The 22167-nt window shown below is 47.5% G+C and overlaps 2 protein-coding genes across 2 annotated transcripts; one reads left to right on the forward strand and one right to left on the reverse strand.

Annotated features, from left to right (window-relative positions):
* Positions 1-261: 261 nt before the first annotated feature.
* Positions 262-12928, reverse strand: TDRD5 (tudor domain containing 5). The gene is made up of 10 exons (XM_054286099.1): positions 12756-12928; positions 12335-12576; positions 10951-11400; positions 10000-10127; positions 6905-7110; positions 6051-6257; positions 5506-5572; positions 4351-4551; positions 3333-3492; positions 262-319 (listed from the first exon to the last, which is right to left on the reverse strand). Exons 1-9 carry the CDS (start codon positions 12926-12928, stop codon positions 3337-3339), a joined length of 1830 nt encoding a protein of 609 aa, XP_054142074.1. The 3' UTR covers positions 262-319; positions 3333-3336.
* A 2646-nt stretch (positions 12929-15574) lies between these two features.
* Positions 15575-21243, forward strand: NPHS2 (NPHS2 stomatin family member, podocin). Its single transcript, XM_054286107.1, has 8 exons — positions 15575-15851; positions 17401-17504; positions 18357-18429; positions 18738-18820; positions 19093-19296; positions 19637-19692; positions 20503-20581; positions 20965-21243. Exons 1-8 carry the CDS (start codon positions 15575-15577, stop codon positions 21241-21243), a joined length of 1155 nt encoding a protein of 384 aa, XP_054142082.1.
* The last annotated feature ends 924 nt before the right edge of the window (positions 21244-22167 follow it).

The raw sequence follows: 22167 nt of genomic DNA on the forward strand, positions 1-22167 counted from the left end.
TAAACGTTTCTGAACAAAAAAAAAAAAAACCAAAAAACAAAACAAACCCTGACAGCAGGGTCATACAGAGAGCCTGTGGTGCTCCAGACAGCCTTCCTTGGCAGCAGCTCCAGCTTGTCCCCTCCTATCACACCTTCCTTCTCAGGCTGGGCAGCCACTGAAGCAGGGAACTGGCCAATCATGCAGCTGCCAACACTGCAGAGAGCAGGGCAGGAGGGACACACAGTTCCTGAGGTGGCCCCTGGTCACAGAGCCCAGAGCATGGCAGAGGCCAACCATGAGGCTCCTGGGAAGGTGTTGGTCTTCATGTTTGCTTCATCTGCATAAAGGAACACAGAAAAGAAAGATCAAAGCTACACAAGCAAATCCAAGAGCTCCAGTGTAGACTGAAGTCCCTTCTGCCTGGACCTCACAAGGTCATGGGAAGAAGATTTGCTACTGCACACCTGTTTGATGAGTCTGACATGGTACAAATGTGAGGACCCCTCTCCTCCTGCTGCTGCACCTCCACTTCCCCAGAGGTGGGAAATCAGATGTGAATTCAGCAGGCTTTGTCTAGGGAACTCTAGAGAGAAAGTTCCAAGGCATAAACAGCAACTGCCTTTGGCAAGGCACTTAATTCACCTGAGCAACTCTTGTATGGGTGGTGTAAATTCTTCCATCATTTGGAAGATGGAAGACAAGCACCCACACAGGGAACTCACAGGGTTTACAAAATGCTATGGTTGAGACTGGAGATTCAGTATGAAATGAACACTGGAGTAGAGAAACAAATACTTCTGCATGCAAGCAGCAGAAAGCCCAGAAAAGAGAACAAAACCCAATAATAAGAGAACTAACCCTCAATTCATTTTGTTCCCATTAAACAACCAGAAATCCATTTTGCTGCACAAAGGTCAACCTGATACATTGCATCCAGCTGTTTATTATTGTGGCATCTCCAGCCCACAGAAACACCAACATTTCCATCTGCTCCAGCAGCACCAGCCTCAGGATACCCAAGAGGGGCTGCAAAACTCACAGCACAGTAACAGACTGCTCAACTTTCTGCCAGCCCATTTTGACTGATGAATCTGTTCATAGTGTCAAGGGGGCACAGCATGAATGGTCCAACAGTGGGATGGACAGTTCATAAAGTTGGGCCCTGCTGGAAAAACTTTTTATCTGATCTGGGTCATTTTGTCTCATTTCTGCTGGTTGCCTGGAGTAAATAAAGGAGGTGTAAAGGTTTTTCACTGACTTGACTAAGACAGCAGACACTGAGGACTCTCCAAGAGAATGAGGTGTCTGCAAATGTATGTAAAAAAAAAAATTGAGAGGGTGCAATTAGTGCACACTCAGCTCATTAGCTGCCCTGATCTTAACTATCCCTCAAAATTTACAAAGAAGTGGAAGGTCAGCAAATGGATAATTAAAAAACCAGAACAACAAGACTACACAACAATAATCCCCCAGTCCCCCTGGCCAAAGGGCAGCTTTTCTTCCACAGCAAGCTGGAAGGAGCCACAGATTATTCCAAGACACAAGGCATTCTATCTCAGCAAAGAATTAACAGCTGTCTCATCTCTCAGCAGCCCCACGCACAACCAGTGATGGCAATGACAGAGGGAGTTCCTGCAAGGAGGCAGGAGCTGAGTCAGAGGAAGCCCCTCTGCATTTTTGCTTAAGAATTCAAATTAAATTTACATTTCAGGGCTGCTCACTCATGTCTCAGCCACAGATGGGAGCTGATGTTTGTATTTTTCAGCTCAGTATGGAGGAGAAAACTAGTGAAATGAGAGACAAGCAGCAATTCAAGCACAGCTGCTCAAAACCTGGGTACTTGCTGTCTAGGCTGCTTCAGCTGTCAGGGCACAAGGGGACTGTGAGGCACTCCTGCAGCAGCAAGGATGGCTGGGCAGCAGGAATTCAGTGCTGACAGCATGCCAAGACAGGCATCACTAGAGCCCAATTAGCCAACTACTCAGCTGGATACCAGCAGCCCACTGAAAACCTCTGCTTAGCATGCAGGAAAAAATATCAGTGTTGGGACAAGGCTACAAGATGATTTTTATCTCTTCTTGCCACCCACACCATTCCCACTGAGGGACAGGATGCATTTACATTCCTCTAGTCTCCAAATCACCACCTGTGTCTGACATTTATGGATCTTGCTTTAGGCAGCTAGGCAAGGAACTCTCCAGATTCCTGCATCTGAAACACAAACTCAAGATTTGCAGTCTTCCCCACATTACCTTCTTCCAAACACACACAATAACTGGATGCTTTGTGTCTTTCAGCTCATTTGATAAACTGACAGAGTAAGGACATGAATATCCAAGACACACAGTTTACACAGAGTTTCTCTAGCACAAAAACCTAAAAAAAACTAGAAAAAAAAAATAGAGAAAATGGGTACTTTACAAGTTACTAGCATTAGACTTGCTTTTACTGTTCTTTCAGAGCAGTGTCAGAAACAGCCCCAGAGCAGCCCCACTGCTGAACACTTCAACATTGGCTTGACATTGGCTTGACAGGTGTTTTGCTCCCTGTAGTAAAATGTGTCATGAAAATACTACAGTTTAAATAACAGAAAAGGGGAGAGATCACCTGTAGACAAGTGCTCCTGGTGTTTCTAATGGTACTACCCTAGACTGCACTCAAGACCTGGGGTTTACTCCCTGCTCAAGCTCTGTTCAGCAGCTGATCAAACTGATAAATAGCCAAGGGCTTCCCTTTGAGCTTGCTCTGAAACCCCAGGTGTAAAGCACACACTTATGCTTTACATTCACCTTTAGAGTTATTTTGTTGACAAACCTGTGGTTCTACAGAACCTTATCCCCAGCAACAACCAGGACTGCAAATCCCTTCCTTTCAGGTCAGCTTAGGATGAGCAGACCCTTTACTGCAAATATTCACCACTGGCACTTGTGGACTTTCCCTGCATTTACAGACTACTACCCTGAATTATTACACATCCTTTGCCAAACCCCAGAGATATGAGAGGAAAACACCCCCTGCCTCCCAGGATGCAAAACCACAGAAGTGCCAAGCCAAACTCATCACAAGAACCTGGCACTGCTCTGAGTTCTCAAACTGAAAAATTATGGTGCACATAGGGGAGGTTAGAGAGAGCACACAGACTCCTGAAGTCAGCAAAGGGATCAGAGGACAGGCAGCTAGAAAGGCCAAAGGTATTTATGGTCCACATAGACAACAGTTCTCATATTATCTTTCTGCTTGCTTTATATAAAAGCAGAAAATCACAGAAAACTTCCATGGGACTAAAACAAGACCCATCTGCAGAGCCCTGGAGCTGATTTCATGGAATGACAGCTGTGCCAAGCTCTCACCTGGTCACAGCTCAGCCCCATTCAGCTTCAAGGTTTCTGTTTCACTGTCTGCATCTCGAGATTGCTGCTGCAAGCGAAGGTCTGGCTCCACCACCTCAGCATTCCCCTGCTTTCCACTGGGCTGAACATACAAGGCTGAAGGATTCAGTTCCTCAAACTCCTAGAACAAACAAAAACCACACCAGAACAGTAAAAAACTCTACATTGTAATTACCATAGAGAATAAAAGGATGCAGCAAATCTCTAACAGGTCAGAAATGGGTGAAAGTGCACAACACCCAAAAGTTAGCTCCAGATTCTTGCAGAAATGGCTTTATTAAGAAAATCAACTCCTCTTTTGCCCGCAGCAAAATTTCTCAGCAATGCCCTTCTCCCCCAAAATTTGGCCTACACATGCAAAAATACCATCACAGGATCTAATCCTGCCAGAACATGCATTCTGCATCTGCTGAATAAAACAGATTCACTCCAGGCTGTAATATTCAGCTTTCTGCTGAAATAGAAAATCATGGCAGTTCCTTTCCAAGGGTTTGCACAATCCACACAGTTCTTACTGGAAGTGAGCTGAGACATGCAAACAATGCCACAGGTAAGCCTAAAGCACAAATGATCTGGCTTACAACAGCTGTGACAACAGGCAATTACCATGGTTATGCCATCCAGCACTGTAAATTTCACTGGCAAAATATGACAGTTTGTAAACCAAAACCATTTCCAGATCAGCTTTTAATCCATTGCTAGAAGACGGGCTGAAAACAGTTTGTTCTACTAAACAGAACATCTCTGCTGTACCATCGGACCCCACCCTAACCAAAAAGCAAGCTCTCCACATAGAGTTGGACACTCTGGGATGCAGTCACACAATGGAAAGCTACAGGAAAGCAGGGAATACCAGTTTTGCTCTTCACAAAACCACTTGCTTCAAGGCAAGAATCTTCTCATTAAGAATCTTCCCAGGCAGCCAAGCAGGGATCCCTCCCTTCCCCTTCCTTTCAGCAGCACTCTCCTCCCTCCTCACCTGGGAAGGGATGTTCTCCCCACAGACATCAGCATATCCCATATCCCTGAGGACAGAGTGGAAGTAGACATCCTCCTTGGTGGATGTGTCACACAGGAAGAGGTACAGAACACCATCCACGTATTCATCCACCACGCCCACGAGCTCCTTGAAGCGACAGAGGTGTTTGAACAGGAGAATTGCTGCACTGGACCATGTACCCTGAAGAGGAAACAGTGTAAAGTTACCATAAACAGACCAAAATCCACCACTTGAGACTTCTCCTTGTGGTGGGCACTTGTCAAAAGCCAGCTGAGCTAGGCCAGGCTAGTGACAAATACAGCAAAGTCAGGCAGACAATCTTCCCAGCATGAAACTAAACCAAACTATCCAAAGCCTGCAATTCTCATTACCCTGGGAATGCCCTTTCACCCTAAATACCTACTTCCAAACACAGCTCCATGGATGGCATTCACCAGTGATTTTATCCCAATTGCCTAAAATACAGTTGTTTGTTGGGTTTTCTTTTCTAATTCCTGGAATCACAACATTAAAATCACAACATTTACAAACATTCAAAGTATTAAAAGTCAGTACAGTGCCGCTAAGCCTCACCACAAGGAAAACTGTGATTAACCCTCAAAACCCCGGGGAAATACCTTTTTAAAAGCAACATCCTTAAAAACACACACAGGCAGCAACTCTGCTCACATGCTTTTCTTCAGAGATTGTACTTCTCAGGCTTCCTGACCAAGAAGTTTCCCATCACAGAGAAACTTTCTTATGACCTCTGTAACTCTGGCTGTGCATCTAACCAACTCACTTAAAGCTCTCTTACAGAATAAGTTTTTAAAACAGAGGGTTGGAGCTACCAAGGCTTCAGAAGGACCTTGGGGAACTACTGGCAGGGAGAGGAAAATGTTTGCTGTGCTGCTTCACCGTAGCCATCTGTTTCTGCAGGAATATAAGCAGGAATGCTCTGATGGCAAGGAAAGCACTGAAAGGGTGATTGCTTGTAGAGCAGACACCCAGCACACTCTGCTGAATGTCACAGCACTAATTCTGCTGCAAATATCAACAGGACCTGACTTCATCCAAATGAAGGAGAAAAAGACAACCTCTAGTTGATAACTCCTCCACAGATGTCAAGAAACAAAACTGCACATGGACACCTACCTCCACAGGTTTTACCCATGCCAAGGAACAAGGGATGGCCTGAGCAGGGAGCTTCAAGTAGTGCCACCTAAAATACAAAGCAAAACCATTACAGCAAAAGCAGGGATCAATCAGCAGAAGAGCAGAACTTCCTCCCCTTCTGGGTTTTACTACCAGTTTAGGAATGCCAAAGCAACTTCAGAATACACTCCATACCCAGAGAATGGGCACAGCAAAAGCAGCAATAACAACTGGTCCCTTATTCATTCCCTGGCCCAAGCACATTCCCATCAAAACCCCTTGTGGAGAAAAAGTTACAAACAGAGAACCATTAATTTTGACCTAAATAATGCCAACAGCCAGGCATGAAGAGAGGCAAATGAGGGGGAAGACACAAATATGGAAAATATTCAAAAACCATCTCAGCATGGTCCTGGGCAGCCTGTTCTAGACAGCCCCTCTGCAGCAGGGAGCTTGGACAAGACGACCTCCAGAAACCTAATCCAACCTAATCCAATCCAATCCAGCTGTTCTGTGATTCTGCTGCCCATGGGTAATTCACTTACTTGAGGAATCTCAGCCAAGACTTCTGGACAATCTGGAGGTGTCCATAGTCTGCATAGAACACCTCCACCTCCTGGTCATTGATCACACGGTGGATGATGACACGGTACCACCACTTGGAGACCATGACACAGCACAGCTGCCCAGGCCTCACTGCAGACTCAGGCATGATGTATTTATCAGAAGCAACTTTGTGTGAGTAAACATGTCTGTAAAAGATCACAGTGGGAAACCAGCCTTAGGAGGACGCAGGAGATGCACAAGGACCAAAAGAATTCTGACTTTAAAAAGTCCCCATGACATGAATTTTCAAAATTTCTTTTAATAGACCCTTTATATCTCTGTTCTGCCACACTTAAACTGAAATGGGAATTAAATTGCAACCCCAAACTTTTAACATTTGAACAATACTCTTGGGGTCCAACAAAAAGTTAGTTAATGGGGATTAATCAGAGGCTAAGCACAGACATCCTAATCATTACTTTTTTCCCATTACCTTGACACATCAGCATTTCTCATGAACCAGGTTCTGCAGTACTGGCCCAGGTGCAGTGTTGGAGGTGGAAGTGAAAGCCTTAACTGAGCACATTAGCAACAGCTGCACAGACAAGGCAGGAACCCTCCAAGCTCCTTTCCAGAACCCTTCCAGGCTTACAAAGCTCAGAACTGCCAGGACACAGACAAACCACAGCAACTGCTGGTGACCACACTTATTGCTTGCTAGTTAAAAGGATGCACATTTTGAGCAGTGTTTCAGGACAGCATCTCTGTAGCAAGTCAGGAAGCCAGCAGAGACCATCACCAATGCTGGCTGCCCTGCTCCCTCAGCACAAACACTGCCACAGCATGCTCCCACCTCATCTCAAACATCAGATCCTGCAGTTTATAGGATGCTTCTGTGCTGCAGACGTGGATGTAGAACTGGCTGGGGGAGACGACGAACTCCACAATGACTCCCACCAAGCACCTGCTCTTCAGAGGAGGCAAACTGCACAGGCTTCTGTCCTGAACAGCATCTGGAGGGATTTCTGGGGTCGCTGGAAACTGCTCAAGACCTTGATGCTACAAGGGGATAAGGGGGAGGTGGCACTCAGATGTCTCATCATGCACTGAACACACAGAATTGGCCTTTTCATTAATTTAAAAAATAGTTCTGCTTTCCTGAGGACTTGTGAATTACTGAGTATCAGAAGATCACAACAAACTGGGCAAACTTGGATGGAAACTTTCCCTGTGATAGAAACAATCATTTTCACACTCTCTTTCTTTCTTCCCTCCAGTGTTAAGAGGGGTGCAACAAAAATACCTTGCTCATACTCCTGCACGGAATAAAGAAGAGGAATTGAAGTCAGGTCACATATTTAGACAAAAGCATTTTTTTGCCTGAAAAGCAAAATAAAATCAAACCCCAAACCCAACCCACCTCTTTGCTGGATTTTATTGAAAAGGTATTATTTCTATATTCCATGACCATGAAAAAGTACATGATTGAACCAGCAAAACTATCTGAAAATTATTCTGAAGTGACAGAAGACATGAATACATCCCACTTTCACACTAGAGCTACTTCCCAAAGACAAAATCAGTCAAAATTGACAATTTCTGTTCTTTTCTCACTGTAGGCAAATTTGTACAAGTGAGCTCTTCAAACAGCTTTCAATTTTTCATTATTCTAACTGCTGAAAACATTATTTCACTTGAAGTAGTATGGATGGGAGCCTTAGTCCAACATCAGCTACTTTCACTGCCTCAAGAGCTTTCCTTTGTGCCAGCAGACAGCCCTTCTCCAATGACTAAAGTCAAAACCACTTCAATTTTACTTATTGTGAGCACAGTACAAATTATCACTGCATCAAACATCAGGCAAGGTGTGGGCAATTCATATTCCAGCACACTCCCTGTTGCTTGTTTCTGAATTCAGCTGCAAACAATGGGGTTTTGCAATAGTGGCTCTCTTAATCACTTTGTAAAGGTGCAGATCACAGAATCATAGAATATTCTGAGTTAGAAGGCACCCACAAGGATCAAAGTCCAGCTCCTAGAGCTGCAATGCACCACCCCAAGAATCCTACCACGTGCCTGAGAGGATTTTCCACATGTTTCTTGAATTCTGGCTTGGTGCTGTGACCACTTCCCTGGTGTCTCCTTCTGCAGACTGAGTAAAGCCCTCAACTTTTTTGGAGCTAGAAATTTTGACTAAAACCTTTGAGTTAAACAGTGAGTTAACATTTTTGAGTCTAGGGGCAACTGAGGGAATTCTGGCCTGAGCAGCAGCATCACCTCTAAAAACCCCTTACAAATTTCACAAATTTCTCCTTACAAATTTCACAGATTTCCTCTGTGCAGTCCCTGTGAATGGTGGCATTTCTAAGGGACAATTTTGCTCTGATAAAGCTCTTCAGGTCAGGCTGTTAAGGACACACATGAGCTTTATATGCTAGCTCACATATTGTTAGTGACAACAGACATTTCTTTGAAAGACTTAGGGGATGTGCACTTGAAAAGAAGCTCACAAAATGCAACAAAGCTATAAAGAGATAAACAAGTGTACACAGTGTAAAATCAGGCTTTGTAAGAACTGTGACTTGCAAGAGGGGCTGACTCCTTGCTCCAAGCTGGACTGGCAGCTGCCAAGAGGGGTGTGGGTGACACTTCCCCTTCTGTCATGGCAGCAAGAAAAAGCTCCTGAGAGCAGCAGCTCTGTCTCCTTTATCCTTCTTGGAGCTGAGCAGATGGACTCAGCCCTTGTGCCCCATCTGACCCTGAAAACACTTCCAGAATACCTGGCAGCAGGGCAGGGATCAGGTTGCATCTCTCCCCTCTACCTTGCAGCATCCTGATGAACAAATGTCCACTGCACACCCAAGCAAACACATTCTAAACTGTTTTCCTCCTCTTGAGAGCTTTTTAAAAACAAAACAGCACACCTGGTGCTTCATGACAAACAGGAGTTGTACAAACATCTTGCAAATCTTGTCTTGACAGGATCTTTAAATGGTCTGCAATACCTAGGAACAAATATCTGGGCTACCTAGACCATATCCCCTCTTTCACTGCCTTCACACAATCAGACTGGGGTTTGACCCAGGGAAATTCCCTGTGGATCATCACACCTAACTAAAATCTCTTTAAAGGATCAGAACAGGCTGCCAAAAATCTCTCAAGTGCTCCACAAAGTCCAACTCCTAGCTCCAGGCTGCCAAGCTCATTAGAACACAAAACACCAAAGTCAGGAAGAACCCTTGGGATTATTTCCCTACCTCTAAGCTCCAGCTGTACAGCTGGGTATAGCCACAAGACAAGCTTGGCAGAGGAAACAACTCTAAGCAGGAGGATTTTCCTGAGAAAAAGAAGCCCTAAAGATGCTCAAAACAAAAAAAATAAAGGAGGGACAAACAAACTGCCAAAAAGATTTGGCAGTTCAAAGCCTCTGCACTGCTATTCTCCAGCCCCTTCTAAAACCACACTGCTAAACAAAACAAAATAATGATCATTTCCTACCAAATAGCAGACTTGAGACTGAGGAATCAAAGTCACTGAGGAACATTCCCCAGCTCTGTCAAACCGGCTGGCACTGAAGCCCTGTCAACTGCAGCAGGGGAAATCTCACACAACTGGTCTCACAACAAAGTTATCAAAGTCCAGTTACAAGTAACTACATCAAAAGGTATCACCACTCTTGTAAGCCAGCAAGATAACACTTAACTGGCCTGGATGATCTGATAGACCTCAAGATCAGCAGAACACCAGAAAAAGACTGACTCTGGATGGCACATAAAGCCATCCACCAGGTCACTATGAGTCTGCTTGCCTCCAGAGACATCTAAAACAAATGTCTGGAAGCAGCCGTGCCTCAACAATGCAAACTCAACAGAAACAAAGAGAGTAAAAAGAGAATCACCCCTGGAAACTGACATGAAAAATCTACAGATCATTTGTCCAGCCACTTACCTGTTTGAGGTGATCACCCAAATCTACTGCTGGTGTTTGCACTGGCTCTGAATCCATCAGAGCTGCTGCCTGGTAGCAGCTCTTTGTCTCACAGGTGGGCTCCAAAGAAGGCACCTCAGCTGCAGATGCTGCTGCAAAGACAATAATTTGGTGTTATTCTTTGTTGGACTGATACAGTGTTGCAGATTAAGCAGAAAGGGAAAACATAAAAAAATGGAAGTCTGAAAGCATTAGTGTTGTTTTCCTCACTACTTGTAGCATTCACAACCACCACACTAATGGGGATTCACTGGGTCAGCAAGTTAAAACAGAACAAGAATCCTTCAGAATCCTCTTGTAAGCAAGCTGAAGGTTAAAATCCATTGCTAGAGTAATGTTAAAATATATTTTCCCTTCAAAAGCTGTGAATTTGGGAGGAACTGTATGTGATTATCCACCCTCTCCCATAGGCTTTATGGGAATGATGAGGGCATCTGCAGTCCTGTCTCTTTCAGGCCAGTGCTAAACCTTCAGTCTCAAAAAGTGTATGGCAAAAGCTTTACCAGCCTGCAGAGCAGACATTGAGAAGATCCTTTTTCACCTACCACCTGGAATGACTAGAAATTCCTACACACACATTCAGCAAGTCCATACTCTGAATGGGTTAATCAGCCCTCCTTTCACCCCACACCACAAAACAGTGCCAAAAACCTTCCTGGAAATTCTCTGCTACCAAGACAACTGCCTTGTGACAGCTGCTTCTGCAGCACTCAACAGCCCTTCTGTGCCAAAGCCCAGGGGAATCAGGACTTCTGCAGCAACTGCAAATGCAGCAACAGAAACTTGAAAGGCAGTTGCTTGGCCACAGAGCTTGGAAGAGCTGGGGGCTTTCATTTAAACACATCACCTCACCTTGTAGCATCTCCTCTTCCTGAGCCTCACCTTGAGGCCCCTTTTCCTCCTCAGCTTCACTCTGAGGCATCTCCTCTTCCTCAGCCTCACTTTGAGGCACCACTTGCTGCTCTATCTTGCTTGCCAAGTACTTCCTCAGGACCAGCAAGGAACCTGCCTTTGTTTGCTCAACAGCAATGGAATCAGACATGCTCCTCAGGACTTCAGACACGGACAGAAATCCGTACTGCCTGTACTGGAACGCCCGGCCAAAGCGTCGGAGGAAAGCCTTGTCAAAGTCTGCCAGCAGGAGTGGTGAGGAGCTCAGCAGGTCCTGCAGCTCAGCCTTCACCATTGCTGGCAGGACAGGAGTCCCAGCACTCAGGGTATGGAAACTCTGTGGATTTTTAGAGTACTTAGTGGGAAAAGTAGAATTTGCCTTTGTGGCGGTTTTCTTTGATGTCTTGCGTGTCTTTACTTTCTGGTTGGCAACCAGCCTGGCAATCCCTTTGGTGGAGTCATCTGCAATGGCTGCGACAGAAAGAAATAAACAGACAACCAGAACAATGAACTGTTAAAAGCTCTACACTGGAAAAGCTCCTCTCCATCCTTTCTTTCCTCCTCTCCACATCCCTTCCAGAAGCACCTGACTCCTTCAAAAGCAATCACACTAAACCATGGCTGATTTCCAGCAGCCTTGCCCTTTGCAGACTGGACTGAACTATTTTTAAAAGCCAGCAACCAGTTTGCACCCTCATCCCTAGAAATTCAGACCAGGCAGGAAGGCAGGTCAAATTCTTGGATGCAGGATCACAAACAAAAACCAAGCTGCTGAGAGTTTTGCTGGGAAAGCAGAATCACAGTAAACTCTCTCTACAGAGCACCCCCTGCCCAAAGGTCTCCCTGGAGAACAGCCCAGGTCTTTTCCAAGCTTCTAAACAACTTTTTCTTGTGTTACTGTAGCACTCAAAAAGCCCCCAACCATTTCACCCTTCCCAATCATCTCTTGGCAACTGCCACTTGTTGTCACAACTTTTCTCCAAAGAAAAAGAAAATGAAAAAGGTTCTTTGATACAAGCTAAGCTTCCTATGGGGTCAGGTACAGAGACCTTCACAGCTTCTCTCAAAAGGCCCCATCCCTGGTTTTGGCTCCTGCTGTAGTTTGCATTTACAGGAAAAACTGATACTTATCAGTGTACACATAAGGAAATGTTATGTCAGTTTCTAAACCAAGTGCAGAGTGAAAAAATGTACAAAAATAACTAGAAGCATGGGTGACTTCTTTAGGAGGGAAGAGCACCAAAGTGTTAAAAGACAGATCAAAATGCAAGAAGAAATAGCAAAGACAAAAAATTAACCAGAGTCGTATGAGAAACAGATGAACAGATATGCACATGTGAACCTCGCTTCATTCCAGTATGAGGCTCCAAACAACTCCCCCACCCATTTGGAAACAAATGCTCACCTTTGAGGATTAAAGCACCATTCTTAGAAGAACAGATCTGGACAACTTCAGGCATTTGTGTCACCAGCTCCAGGGTGGACTGGAAGCCCAGGTCGCGCAGAGGGAGAGGTTTGCAGACCATGGCCATGTACTGCTCCTCCAGCTGCTCCGGCGTCAAGCCCGCCTTGGCAGCGATCAGCATGGCCCTCACCTCCTTCTTCAGCACCTCCATCAGCTGCGCCTGCTGCTTCGACGCCTCCGTACTAAAGGGGAACACAAGCACGAGATGACAACTTGTACCACAGCTGTTTGTAACCACGTGCAATTTTACCTTTTCCCACTTAGCCCCTGAAAGCTGGCAGCAGGTTCACGAACAACTCCTGAACTCACTTGCCAGCACCCCTGGAGTTTAATGCACCCTTAAACCTCTACGAGCACAGACACCTGCACGTCCACACTGCTGCCCGAGGACACCCCACCCACCGCCAGTGCTCCTCGCAGGAAGCCCAGTGACCCCCAGCGCGGAGATTCGCCCCTCAGGGTCTCTGTCCCCACAGACATCCCCGCTCCCCTCAGCCCATGCAGCCACCCCCGTGCCCACACGCACGGCGCCATCGCTGCAGCCTCCCCGTGCGCCTGCGCGGCGCCTTTCCCGCCTTTGGGGCGCGAGGGCGGGGCGGGGCCGCTCCTCGCCCCCTCACGCCGGCCGGGGCCGCCATTGCTGCGCCGCTGAGGGGGAGCGGTCGGCACCGCCCTCGGCGCTGAGGTGGGATGGGCTTTCCGCTGCCTCGGAAAGCCTATCCCACCTCGGCCGGTGGAAGTTGCTCCTGTCTTCTTCAAAAAGAAAAAAAAAAAAAACTAACGAAAAAAAAAACCCAAAAAAACCCCCAAACAAACAAACGATTGGAGAAGATCTCTGAGATGATCGTGTTCGACCCAACACCACGACGTCAGCCAGACCAGAGCACCGAGTGTTATGTCCTGTCTTTCCTTAAACACCTTCAGGTGATGTCCCCACATCCCTGGGCAGCCTGTTGCAATGTCTAACCACTCCTTGCCGTGAAGAAATTTCTCCCTAGTTCAACTCAAACCTCTCCAGGTGCAGCTGGAGACTGTGTCCCCTTGTCCTATCTCTGATGGCCTGACCTGGCTACACCCTGCTGTGATTGTGGTTGTAGAGGGTGGTAAGGTCTCCCCTGAGCCTCCTTTTCTGCAGACTGAGCTCCCCACAGCTCCCTCAGCTACTCCTCATCAGACTTGTGCTCCAGACCCTTCCCCACCTCCATTGTCCTTCTCTGGACTTGCTCCAGAACCTCCATGTCCTACTGTTATTAAGAAGAGTCTTGTATTTTTTAAGAGGAGTCTTGTCTTGTAAGGAATCTTCTTTTTTGGTTTTTTTTTTTTTTTTGTCTCATCTAAGAGGAAAATCCACAGTGGAGACACAAAAACATGTTAGGAAAGAGCCACACACTGAACAGGACTAGTTCCTTCAACATAACAATATTTTAAACCAGATGTAGTTATTAAGAGGAGTCTTGTATTTTTTTTCAGTCCTTCTGAGAGGAAAATCCACAGAGGAGACATTGACTTTCCAGAGGTTACAGACTGTAGTTAAAGAGGGGTTCAATGGCTGTTTCCTAAGGGCTCACAGAAATCTGAGAAACCCCCTCAACTGCACAGCTGATTTCCACACAGGAGTACTTTTCAGACTAAAACAGGAGCTGAACCTGTGAATTTTGGGACACTCATCATCATGTGCTCTCAAAAAAATCTCATTTCAAAAGATAGCAACAAAGCATCTGCCAGGCATGGTGGAGTCAGGACCCACTGGTTGAATAAAACATCAGACAAAACCATCATGTTGCAGGTTTGGAGGTTCAACATGCCAGGGTGATTTTGACAAGACACCAACTGGAATCCAGAACCAGACCTGAGCTGCTTTTTGTTGTTGCTGCTTAAAACACCACCTGCCTTTTCTGCAGCTAGAGACCACCTCTGCCAGCCCCATGTTAGCCAGGTGATAAACACAAAGTGGAAAAGGGTTTCTGAAGCACTTCCAAAGAATATATACTGTATGAAATTATTAATTACACCCCATTTACACCCAACTTTTCTCTGCCTTTAGCCCTTTCCATCCATCACTTCCCTGCTGACCTGCTGACACAGCACCCAGCCCAGCAGAGAAAGCAGGCAGCTGCTGCTCCTGCCCTCCCTGCCTGCAATATCCTGACTCCAGGTGGAGCACAAGTCTCCAATAAAACAGGAATCTGTGGAAAAACAAGATCAGCACCTCCTCAGCTGTCTTCCAGCTCCCCCCAGCCACTCCTCCACAGCAGGGACTGGAATCCCTGAGCTCAGCCCTGGCCTGCTTTATGTCCCAGGTGTGTCTTTCTGTCTAGAGTCTAATTTCTAGCCAGGTGCTGATTTCTCCAATAGTTGGTGACTTTTTAGTGTTTCTTCCACATATTTCTGCAGATGTCAACACAGGCTGAGCAGCATGAAAAGAGAAAGCTCCTGTGTTTGCTCTGCCATGTTTCTGCTGTGGAAAGCTAGGGAGACATTTAGGCACAAACAGTTTTGGCAATTTACAATCCAACAGCTCTGACTCTGTGATGGCTCCCATATTAATATGAGGAAAGCTGGGAATCACCCATTCAGGAAAGGTGGGACCAGTTACTTTCCCTCCTTGCTGAAATGTGACCCTAGAGAGAGGGAGATTGCTGCCAATGTCCCCTCACAGTGCCAGCCAAAGGGCTTCTGGAGAGCAGAGCAGTGTGGGATGGTACTCACCCAAACATTCACCACAACATCTTCTCCAGCCACTCCTGAGTAAGCCACTGGCCTCACCAGCAAAGGCTTTCCACCCTGGTGTCTATTCTGGGCCACTCTCACCTTTTCATATCTTTGGGGCCACGTGCCTGACAGTTACTTTTAGGTTGTTTTCAACAGCTTTGCAGAAACTATCTACTAAAAATCACTGGAATACTTCTGATTGCATTTTATTTCCAAAAGCACAGATGCAAACAGAGTATCCTCCTGGGGTCCTCCCTGTCCAGGTCTAACTTTCCTTGCCATCAGTGCATGATGAGAGCAGAGCAGCTGGAAGCAGCTTGCTCACTTCACTGTCCATTATGCCTGACAAGCCTGTGATGAGCGTGCAATGAGGCTCCAAGTGTGGCACCTCCCCTTCTCTCCTCCCCTGCCTGCAGCAATAAATTTGAGTGGGCCTCCATCCCCATCCCTGCCGAGGAGCACACAGGGATGGGGATGGAGAAGAGGTCCCGGAGCTCGTCCAGGGAGCCCCACAGAAGGCGCAGAGAGTCCCCGGCTGCGCAGGGCAAACGGGAGAAGAGGGAGAGCAGCAGAGAGGCTGGCAAAGGGAAGGGGGATGTGAAGCAGGAGAAGGCCAAGGAGACCAAGAGCACTGCTGGGAGCGATGGTAGGGTGCACACCTCCACCGTGGTGGACGTGGATGATGTGGTGTCTGAGGAAGAAATGGAGGCAATGGCGTTGCTGGATAGCGAGCAGCAAGAGGAAGGTATGGCTTTAAGAAGGGAAGGGTTAGAAAACTGTGGGATCTTTGGTGCTGAGTGGGTCACAGTGTGACCCTGCTCTGGTGGGTATCATCACACCCACCTTACACAGGTGTGGTTATCCTCAGGACAGGACATGGGAGACTCCAGCTAGCCTCCCAGCCAGCTTCTGCAGCCTTATTAGCACCATCCAGCAAAGTAGTGAACCTGGATACAAGCAGTGACATTCCCAGCATCCTTCATGCTTCTGCTTGCTACTCCCCAGTTCTGTTCATGCTCTGGTCTCTTCCTTTTCTTGCTTGGCCTCCTTTGGGTGGATGGCATTGGCCTTACTGCCAGCTCATAGCCCAAAGGACCTGGCTGCAGGGAAGAACTGCCCTTGAGGTGCACACTTCCCCTCACCTGCTGGATAACCTTTAAGAGCAGCTCCTGTCCACGTGTTTGTTAGGCACATTCCCAGCCTGCTACAATAGAAGGGAGCATTGTGATCCTTTTGGCAATACAACTGGGCCTGCTTGGACCCAGCATCACCACAGGCATGGCAGATGTCCATTACAAGAGGCAGCACCTCTTGTGCCCTTCCCTGCTAGCACCTCTGCTGCCCCAGAGTGACACAAAGGTTCAGACTTGCTCCTGACTCCCTGGGAACAAGATTTTCACAGCTTCATCTTTCTGCCTCCATTACAGGGATTACAGCTATTGGGCAGTGCTTAGGAGCCCTAGTGACTACACAGGTTCTTGGGATCTGAGGCTCCCTCAGGACCTGGTGGTTCTATAAAATATTTGAAAGGCAGAGGAGCAGGGATGGAAGGGTTGGAAGGGATTAAAAACGGGAAGGGTGCTAACTTCACAGCTGGAAATCCTGATCCACTCTCTGGCTCCATCTGTTTTCATGCCATACCTGTCAGTTTTTCCCTCAGACAGGAGCACAACAAAGGGCAGCCAGAGCAAGATGACCCACACTCACTTTGGGGAGATGTAGAAAGTAGTAATAATCTGGGCTGACCATGCCAGTCACCCTCCAGCATCTTGGGGTGACTTCTTAGAACACAGGAAGATTTTACTGGCACTAGAGGCGTTTGGGAGCTGGGATGCAGCTAAAATCCTATTCCAAAACAACCTGAAATACTCTGATAGAGAAGAGCACCTCAGGCTGTGCATGTTTAAAGCTCTCTCTTATTTACAATCTTTGTCTTTAGCTCATATTTCCAGATAAACTTTAGGGATGCCAGCTCAGCAGAGCTGCCCATTCCAAACCCTTCAACCTTGCTTTGTAACCCCAATGCTTCAAGATAAAGTCTGCAACCATGGAGAAGCATGGCTCAATTTTTGTCAGTAAAGCAGAGACAAAGTCTGTCCATCCATCCTTGCTACTCCTGGCAATCTGGAGCAGAGAGTGTTCCTTAACTCACCTCCAGAGAGAGCCAAGTGGTTCATTCACAATGAGTCCAGGCAGAGGACAGCAGTGAAGCTGATGTGTGCAGGCACTTGTCAGGCTTTCAGTATTTTGGGAGCAGTTCCATTCTAACACACTGTTGTTGGGTTTCTCCCTAGGTGTAAAGTCTCCTGGTCTGGGTGTCTGTGAGTGGCTTTTGACCATCTTCTCTTTCCTGTTCATCATACTGACCTTCCCCATTTCTGTCTGGTTCTGCATGAAGGTGAGAATTGCCATGGGGCCTCTCAGGATTTGGTGTCTGATCTGGATGTCACACACTGATTTAGCCTGTGTTGGACATGAGCATAAAGGGTTTTTTGGTATGAGGCCCCTATTTATACATCTTCAACTCATTAATTTTGATTTGTCCTTTATCACATGTTGCTACAGCACAGGGGTCCAACCATTGCCTATCAAATATTCCTGCTGAAATACCAGCAGAAAGGAAAACTTGCCATTTTTTAAAAACAAATTGCAAGTGTATTTAATTTCAGACACATCTCTCAGCCTACCTAGCCCAGACATGGCTCTATTACAGCAGCAGGGTAAATAGGCTTTAAATTAAAAATTTTAAGAGAGATTGATCTCTCAGTTAACAGCAGATTTTTTCTCTTCCTCTCATTTTTATTCAGAATGGCTACAAGAAGGCACTTGATTCCCACTTCTCAGGAAAGTTCACATTTGTCTTGTTATCAACGAGAATGTCAGTATTACTGCTCAGCTCTTAGGATGAGCACTTTTGCCTTGGAGGGAAACAAACAATGTGGAACATTTTAACTTGGGTTATTTAAGTTTGGCCAGGCTATAGGGAAGCAAAATGCTGGATCCTCTTGGGAAACTCTGGATGGGTCTAACATGGGCTGCTCTCCCCAAATCTGTCACAGGGCTGCTCATATTCAAGGCTGGCCAGCAGTTCTGGGCAAAGGGTAAAGTGACTCAGTGACAGGTGATGCCTCAGGCACTGCAATCCTCCCTTTGCAAGGCTTTTCCAGAATAAACTTCCTCCTGTGCTGGTGAGGCCGCTTTCCCCAGTCCCACTTCTTCCTCTCCAGCGTGGGTTTGTGTCCCTCTGCAGGTGGTGCGGGAGTATGAGAGAGCCATTGTTTTCCGCCTGGGGCACCTCCTTCCCGGCAGAGCCAAAGGACCCGGTGAGGTGTTTACTGAGCTCCCCCCAGCCCCTCTGCTCCTCTTCTGCCTGCCTTACCAGAGCTCACATGCTGGTGCCCTCCAAGCAGACATGGCCAGGCAGGAAATTTGATAGATTTTGTTCCCTGCCTTTTAAGGGCCAGTAGTTTCTGATGCCTTTTCCATCACAGAAACAGCCTGAAAGTTTGAGCCTATGCATTGTTGTTCTTTTGTAGTTCTGCATGCTGAACCCTCTCCTGTTCTCCGAAACAGGAGAGGTAATTTTTGTAGTTCTGATGATGAACCCTCTGTCTTTCTCTTCCTCCCACAGGTCTTTTCTTTTTCCTTCCCTGTTTGGACACCTATCACAAGATAGACCTCCGCCTCAAAACTCTAGAGATCCCCTTCCATCAGGTATGGCTAACACACCCTCTCTATACTAATTTTGGTATCTTTTAAATGTTAAATCTTATCAAACCTTATCCAATCTTCATCCTTGCCAAGAAAAGTTTGAAAAGACATCTCAAAGTAACCTCTAGTTTGCCCAAGATCAGTCAATAGCAGAGGTGGAAGCTACAAAGACACAACCATTCAGCCAGTCTTCATCATTCTCTCAGTTGTGTACTTTTCTGTGCTACCTTAGAGTTGCCAGAACCAGCTCCATCTCCCCTAATGTCTTTACTTAGGTGGTGACCAAAGACATGGTTACTTTGGAGATAGATGCTGTCTGCTACTACCGGTTGGAAAACGCCTCTCTGCTCCTCACCACGCTGACCAGCATCTCCAGTGCCATCCAGCTGCTGGTGCAGACCACCACCAAGCGCCTCCTGGCACACCAAGCCTTCTCCGAGCTTCTGCTGGAGAGGAAGAACATCAGCCAGGAGATAAAGGTGCTTCTGTGGGGAGGGAGAGGCAAAGCAAAGAGTGAATTGAGGCTCCAAAAGAAGCTCAGGTGGCCAGTCCCTCAGAGTCAGACAATGGTTTGAAGAAGGCTTCCACACTTGGAATCAGTGTGGGCTCCAGTTAAATCACCCTAAGACCCTGGGGTTCACACAAATGGGAAGTGAGGGCAGTAATTTTATTTCTGAGGGCCTTGCCCAGGAGCACACTGAACCTGATAAATCTGCCTTACAGTCCTGCAATTAAAACCCTGCCCTGTCTTGCTCCCTGTAAGGGGCCTAGGCCAGAGCTGCTGTTCTCCCCATGCTCTAAAAATATTTTTCCTCATAGGTGGCTTTGGATGCGGTCACAGGCTGCTGGGGGATCAAAGTGGAGAGAATAGAAATGTAGGTAGGAAATGCTGGTGGAAGGGAATTGTCTCTCCCTTTGCAAGCACCTGTCCTGTGCTGCTTGAGGTTGCCTGCTGCTCTTCCTGCTCTGCCTCTGGCTCTCTCCCTGCAGGTATTCTGCACAAGGTAGAGCCTCACCTCTCACCTTCCTATTTTCTCTGCCCTCTTCAGCAACTGCCTCATGTAAAATTTCCACATCTGTTCTTTCTCCTGCCCTGACAGCCAGAGCAGGATCCTTAGCTGGGATCTCATCAGCCTTTCACTGCTGCTGCAGGCAGAGTTTTCACCCAATTCTGGTAGCCCAAAAGGCACAGCAAGGCACTGAACTCTCCTTGTCCCACTCTAGATCTAAGGCCCTGGGGTCTCAGCACTGGTAGGGGTGGGCTCATCACTCAAGTCTGTGCAGAAAGGGGGGGACTCACTGATCACACAGAGAGGGACATGGAAGAGAGAGCCAAGCAGTGAATGGATAAATCTGTGAACAGAACATTCATGTGCCTGTCTTGAGAGCTGTCCCCTAGTGGAGTCTGTGCTGCCTCACAAAGAGTGAGCTTAAACTATGAGCCTCAGAGACACAAGGAGGTCTCCCTGCTGGCTGCTGGTCACTAGAAAACCAGGCTGAAAGAGAAGTCTGGGAGTGGAGATAGAAGGCTAAAGTGAGACACACAAAGAGGGGCACCCAGGGGCAAAGAATATGAATGAGCTGCTCTGCAGAGACCAAGTGAGCCCATCCCAAGGCTCAGACTGACCATGCAGTGCTGCCAGGAGAGCCAGGAGCCCAGCTAATGCCTGTCTTTACTGCCACAGCAACAACGTGCAGCTGCCTGCTGAGCTCCGGCAGTCCCTGGCCGTGGAAGCAGAGGCCCAGAGACAGGCCAAAGTGCGGGTATGCCACCATCTGAACACTTCTCATCTCCTTCCAAAGCATTCCTCCTCCCTTTCCCACCTCTGGTTTGAGGTCCCTGTGTGTGCCACACAGGCACACAGCTCTGGGTTGAGATGTTTCCTTTAATTCCTGAGCAAGAGCTGAGTCTAACAAGGGGAGCTCAGTTATGAGCTCTGATGGGCCTGGTAAAAACATGCCAGACGCGAGCTTCCAGACTTCTGGCAATGCAAGAGGTTAGGACATGCTGTGACCTTCAAGGAGCAGGAATGTTATAATCACACTGACTCCAAAAATTTCATCATGGCAGCCTTTCTCTGTACCAAGCAGTCTGTGCCCCCTCACTCCCAGCCTCACAGAACCTTCCTTCTTCCCCTGCTTGGCAGGTGATTGCTGCAGAGGGGGAGAAGGCTGCTTCTGAGTCCCTGCGGATGGCAGCAGAGATCCTGTCCAGTGCTCCAGCTGCTGCTCAGCTCCGTTATCTCCATGCACTGCACTCCCTCACCACAGAGAAACCTGCTGCTTTCATCTTGCCCTTGCCTCTGGATGCCATGAACCTGGTCTCTCCTGCTACCCACAGCTCTCCAGCTGTGAGCAGCCTCCTTACGGACACCACAAAGCTCCCAGAAAATCCAAAAGACAAGAAGGACTCACCCATGCTCTGAGAGAAATGGTTCCCACCGTGCTCCTGCTCAGAAAGGAGCAAGAAGGCTGGCCCACCATCAGGTTCTGACCTGGAGGCAGGAGGGAAAGCAGCACAGTCCTGCAATATAAAGTGGATTGTACACAGAAAAAGCCTCTACTTGTTTTGGAAAAGAAAAAATGTGGTGTGCAAGGAGCAGGCCTGGCAAGTGTGTGAGCAGGGGGTTGAGGGAAGTGGGATGTCATCCCTTCCCCTCCACAGAGCCAGGTGCACCTTGACATGTTACAGCCTGGCTCCCAGGGTGTGATCCATCTTGCCCCAACATCTTGGAAGGAAGGACAGACCTTCCCCTATGTCTTTACATGCCTCCTATCCACAAACCAAACATCCAGGCAGGTGTGAATGGGAGCACAACAACCCGTGGGGGAACAGCACTCAGGCAGGATGCTGGGTGCTGCCATCCTGGTGGTCCTGCAAGGAGGGAAGGGTCCTTGTGGTGCCCTGGATATGGGATTTCAGTAACCACCCACATACATCCCCACAACCAAGGCGTTTAGCCCTCGTTCTGAAGTAGGAGGAAAAGGAAGCAGGTGAGAGGGCAGCCTTTCAAGCTTGGTGCTTCCCTGCCGGGCACATCTGCTGTGCGGGGGAAAGGCTGTGCTGCTGCTCGCTTCCACAGGGTGGTGAGGCAGGACAACGTCTGAGCTCGTGGGCACTTAAAAACATCAGGGTGAGGTGATCTGCTTAACCAACGCCCCCCGGGCTGACAAGGGGAATCCGGCACCACAGGCTGAGAGCCTCGGAAGCGGTAACACCTTTCTCTGCCTGCAGCTGCCTTGGTAATTTTCACACACGGAGAACACGCAAAGTTAGTTCTCAAAAATCCTAGAAGCCACAAAACTCCCATGTATCTTTCCTGCCTACACCTGTTTTAAATGGCCAGGAA

The sequence above is a fragment of the Melozone crissalis genome, unplaced genomic scaffold, assembly GCF_028551555.1.
Source record: "Melozone crissalis strain CALT ecotype California unplaced genomic scaffold, PUWL_Pcris_2 ptg000045l_1, whole genome shotgun sequence".
NCBI classification, from domain to species: Eukaryota; Metazoa; Chordata; class Aves; order Passeriformes; family Passerellidae; genus Melozone; species Melozone crissalis.

Bases quoted from the DNA above. Each gene is read 5' to 3' on its own strand.
- TDRD5 (XM_054286099.1), bottom strand. From the start codon at position 12,928: ATGGCGCCGTGCGTGTGGGCACGGGGGTGGCTGCATGGGCTGAGGGGA. The intron at 10,128-10,950 runs GTGAAGCTGAGG...TCTTTGCAGCAG, and splicing joins GGAAGAGGAGATGCCTCAGA to CATCTGCAGCTGAGGTGCCT. The intron at 4,552-5,505 runs GTAGGTGTCCAT...TTTCCTCTTCAG, and splicing joins CATGGGTAAAACCTGTGGAG to GGTACATGGTCCAGTGCAGC.
- NPHS2 (XM_054286107.1), top strand. From the start codon at position 15,575: ATGGGGATGGAGAAGAGGTCCCGGAGCTCGTCCAGGGAGCCCCACAGA. The intron at 17,505-18,356 runs GTGAGAATTGCC...GTCCCTCTGCAG, and splicing joins CTGTCTGGTTCTGCATGAAG to GTGGTGCGGGAGTATGAGAG. The intron at 20,582-20,964 runs GTATGCCACCAT...CCTGCTTGGCAG, and splicing joins AGAGACAGGCCAAAGTGCGG to GTGATTGCTGCAGAGGGGGA.